This window comes from Cervus elaphus, chromosome 9 (genome assembly GCF_910594005.1).
Source record: "Cervus elaphus chromosome 9, mCerEla1.1, whole genome shotgun sequence".
NCBI classification, from domain to species: domain Eukaryota; kingdom Metazoa; phylum Chordata; class Mammalia; order Artiodactyla; family Cervidae; genus Cervus; species Cervus elaphus.
Window position 1 is genome coordinate 16,103,570 of NC_057823.1, and position 4,695 is coordinate 16,108,264.

Genomic DNA, 4,695 nt, shown 5'->3' on the forward strand with positions numbered 1-4,695 from the left:
AGAAAGAAGGTTTCAAAGCAAATAAGATGCCAGAGGAAAATTACCAACATTTGCCTTGCCTGACTAATAATTATTTATTTTTATTATGTATTTTATTATATTACTCAGACCAGAAGAAAAAGACTGATAAATATAACAATAAAAGAAAACAAATCAAATTGTTAAAGCAAGTGGAGAAATACATGGGATCAATAACATTATAAGACTCAAGGTTAGAGGAAATTTGTGGAACATGATAATACTGTTAAATTTTACTAGGGCATTGGTCTAAGTATTTATAGTCCTTATGGAGATTAACTTTGCAGGAATAATTGCACTCAGGTGGCTCAGTAGTAAAGAATCTGCCTGCCAATGCAGGAGACACAGGAGACTCAAGATTCGATCCCTGGGTCGGGAAGATCCCCTGGAGTAAGAGATGACAACTGGCACCAGTATTCTTGCCTGGAAAATTCCACGGACAGAGGAGTCTGGCAGGTTATAGAGCTGGACACCACTAAGTGACTGAGCATCACACACGATAAGTATAAGGCTTTCACAGTAATCATTTGTTCTTTATCCGGAACTGGATTAAGTCAGTGGCATATGATCCTATTCTCAGTGATAGGATTGAAGGTAATATCTTATGGATTATGCAGGGGAAACATCTATTGTTAATAGACCTCAATTAACAACAGACACAGAGAAGGACAGTTGATTGTACTGGCCTCTGGGATTCATATCTAGATATGACGGCTGCATCTGATTCAGCCATCTGAGTCCATGAGGGGAGTCAGTCCTGGGTTGAAGCTACTTCACAGAGGAATGAATGAATCTCTGCTCTCCCATTCCTGCACATCCTGTACCTCTGAAATCCTTGTAATGAGGATAATTACTTCATTGTTTGAGCATATTAGAGGAAGGATATCTTACCTTATTAGAAAGGATTCCTCATTAACCGATTTCAAATATCATGCAATCATTTCAAACCACGGTGATAATCTAATCACAAATTTTTATAGATGATGAAGTTGAGTGTTGTGGATGTTAACGTTGCCCCACATATGTCTGATTACCAGTGAGTGACCAGTCTTAAGAATTCCTGAACTGTGGTTAAGAAAGATCGGCCGCCATGTCTCATAGCAGGCTTAACTCTGGGGTGCAATTCACATGGTGCAATCCACATTTCTACCTCTGTATAACCACAGACTTCTTTAAACCTTGACCTATCCAACTTTTCCTACTTCTCTTGTGCTGAGAACATTCCACCCAAAATTATCATACTGAGAAGATCTGTCTCAGATTCAGCTTCTGTTTGCTATAACAAAAAACCTTCAGTTCAGTTCAGTTCAGTCGCTCAGTCATGTCCAACTCTTTGTGACCCCATGAATCGCAGCACGCCAGGCCTCCCTGTCCATCACCAACTGCTGGAGTTTACTCAAACACATGCCCATCGAGTCGGTGATGCCATCCTGCCATCTCATCCTCTGTCTTCCCCTTCTCCTACTGCCCCCAACCCCTCCCAGCATCAGGGTCTTTTCCAATGAGTCAACTCTTAGCATGAGGTGGCCAATGTACTGGAGTTTCAGCTTCAGCATCAGTCCTTCCAATGAACACCCAGGACTGATCTCCTTCAGGATGGACTGGTTGGATCTCCTTGCAGTCCAAGGGACTCTCGAGTCTTCTCCAACACCACAGTTCAAAAGCATCAATTTTTCAGTGCTCAGCTTTCTTCACAGTCCAACTGTCACATCATACATGACCACTGGAAAAAACATAGCCTTGACCAGACGGACCTTTGTTGACAAAGTAATGTCTCTGCTTTTTAATATGCTATCTAGGTTGGTCATAACTTTCCTTCCAGTGAGTAAGCGTCTTTTAATTTCATGGCTGCAGTCACCATCTGCAGTGATTTTGGATCCCCCAAAAATAAAGTCTGACACTGTTTCCACTGTTTCCCCATCTATTTCCCATGAGGTGATGGGACCAGATGCCATGATCTTAGTTTTCTGAATGTTAAGCTTTAAGCCAACTCTTCTCTTTCACTTTCATCAAGAGGCTTTTTAGTTCCTCTTCACTCTCTGCCATAAGGGTGGTGTCAAAAAGCCCTGGAGAACGGTAATCTGTGGCAAACATCACAGAGCTAGAGACTTCCTTGGTGGTCCAGTGGCTACTCCATGCTCCCAATGCCAGGGACCCAAGTTTGACCTCTGGTCAGGGAACTGGATCCCACTTTCTGCAACTAAGAGTTCACATGTTGCAGCTAAAGACCTCGCATACCACAACTAAGACCTTCCACAGCCAAATAATTAAATTAAAAAAACAAAAACAAAAACTACAGAGCTAGAAAAACAACAAGTCGGGTTTCAATGCTAAGTTAAAATGTACTTGGCCTTCATGTTATGTATTCACTTAAGAATATGGTAACACAACATTGCAAATCAACTATACTTCAAAAAAAAAAAAAACTTGGTGATGAAAGTGTCAGGCAGAGTAGTTCATTCATATTATTTTAATTTTGATTCATTCTAGAGTACCCGGCCAAAATCAGGAGATACAATCACAGTAAAGATATTCTTCCAAAGAGCTTCCTCAAGGCTCCCTTCATGTCTTTGTTCCTCAGGCTGTAGATGAAGGGGTTCATCATGGGAGTGACCACAGTGTACATCATGGAAGCCACTGCAATCTTCCTAGAAGAGTCAGTAACTGCAGAACTAATATACACACCAAAAGCTGTCCCATAGAACAAGGACACGACTGAGAGGTGAGAGCCACAAGTGGAAAAAGCTTTGTACTTTCTGCTTGATGATGGCATTCTCAGAATGGAAGAAACAATTTGAATATAAGAGAAAATGATTCCAAAAAGAGGAATGCCACCAAATACACCAGCTGCTAAATATATCAGGATGTTATTGATGAGGGTGTCAGAACAGGCAAGTTTGATGACCTGAACAACTTCACAGAAGAAGAGGGGGATTTCCAGGTCTGTGCAGAAGGACAGTCGCAACACCATCAGACCGTGGAGCAGGGCGTCCGCAATGCTGATGAACAAGGAGAGTAGAATCAGCTGAATACAGAGGCAAGGGTTCATGATGACTGTGTATCTCAGTGGGTGACAAATAGCCACATAGCGGTCATAGGCCATTACTAAAAGGAGAAAATTTTCCCACAAAACAAAAGTCAGGGCAAAGCAGATCTGGGTGATACAACCTGTAAAAGTGATGCTCTGACTCTGTGCTTGGATGTTCACCAGGATCTTTGGGATCATGGATGTGCTTAAACAGACGTCTGTAAAGGAGAGATGGGAGAGGAAGTAGTACATGGGGGTGTGCAGGTGGGGGTCAGAGATGACAGCCAGGACGATGAGCAGGTTTCCCAGGACAGTGACCAGGTACATGGACAGGAACAGGCTGAAGAAGATGGTCTTCAGTTCTGGGTCCTCTGACAGTCTCATAAGATGGAATTCTGAAACATCTGTGTGGTTTCTGGGTTCCATGCTGTTGATGAGTCTGATTAAAAAGATATGATAACCAGGAAACTTCCCTGGTGATTCAGTGGCTAAGACCCCACACTCCCAATGCAAGGGGCTTGGGTTCAATCCCTTGTCAGGGAACTAGATCCCACAACTAAAAGATTCTGCATGCCGCAACTAAGACCCGGTGCAGCCAAATAAATATTCTTTTAAAAAGACGTGGTAAACAGACAATGAAATATGTAGTCCTTGAAGAAGAATCAGGGGTATCGAAAGAGGTAAATGCCACTTGGGTTATGGAAGGAGACAAACTGAGGGAACAAAAAAGGAATGCCTTCTTTACGCATTTTGATTCCTGGGTTCCTTTAAAAAAAATGATGTGGATATTTCATAGCACAAACAATTAATTCTAGAAAGTTTTAAGACTTGGTTGCATTTTTAAGTTATATTATCTGTGCTCTTCTGATTATTAAAAACATTTGGTGACTTTGCAAAGAGGAACAGTAGGCTAGGGAGGCAGTGAAGATTCTATGTAACCAGCAACTTCAGTACCATGCATCAGAAATAATACAAAGATATATCAAGAAACAGGAACGATCAGGTGAACTTACCAACCTTTCTGCCCACCCACACCATCACAGGAACACAGAGAAATGTCAGAAAAAAAAAAGTCACCTTATTTGATGTAGGGAATAAACCAATAGACAATAGATACCAAGGGGGGAAAGGAAATGGGATTAATTGGGAGATAAGGATTGACATATATACACCACTATGCATAAAATACATAACTAATACAAACCTACTATATAGCACAAAGAACTCTACTTAATGCTCTGTGGTAACCTAAATGGAAAGGAAATCTAAAAAAGAGGGGATCACTTTTTCATGGGTATATCTGTAACTGATTTGCTTTGCTGAACATCAGAAACTAATACAACATGGTAAAACAACTATACTCCAATAAAAATTAATTTAAAAAATTACACTTCAGTTTAAAAAATCTGAAAAAAAGTCATCCTGTTGTAGAACCAAGCAGATTTCTACTCAGGAAGAGAAGCTCAAGGTCACAGCAAAGAATATGGTGTTAGTAAAACAGATGTTTACAAGTATTGGTACAAAATGCAAAAAAAAAAGAAAAAGTGTGAAGATGACATAAGTTAGGCAGAGACTGGGTTCTAGCCATCTGATGTAGGTACTATCTTCACAGCCTTCCCTGGATAAACCTGTACCGAAATATTTGCCCT

General features: G+C 40.8%; 1 protein-coding gene across 1 annotated transcript; it reads right to left on the reverse strand.

Moving 5' to 3' along the window:
• Positions 1-2,536: 2,536 nt before the first annotated feature.
• LOC122699453 (olfactory receptor 7G1-like) lies at positions 2,537-3,493 on the reverse strand. Its single transcript, XM_043911394.1, has one exon. The coding sequence runs from the start codon at positions 3,470-3,472 to the stop codon at positions 2,537-2,539; it is 936 nt and encodes a 311-aa protein (XP_043767329.1). The 5' UTR covers positions 3,473-3,493.
• Between the last annotated feature and the right edge of the window lie 1,202 nt (positions 3,494-4,695).

What these genes read in the sequence shown, in the direction of transcription:
- LOC122699453 (XM_043911394.1), bottom strand. Translation starts at nt 3,472, where the DNA reads ATGGAACCCAGAAACCACACAGATGTTTCAGAATTCCATCTTATGAGA.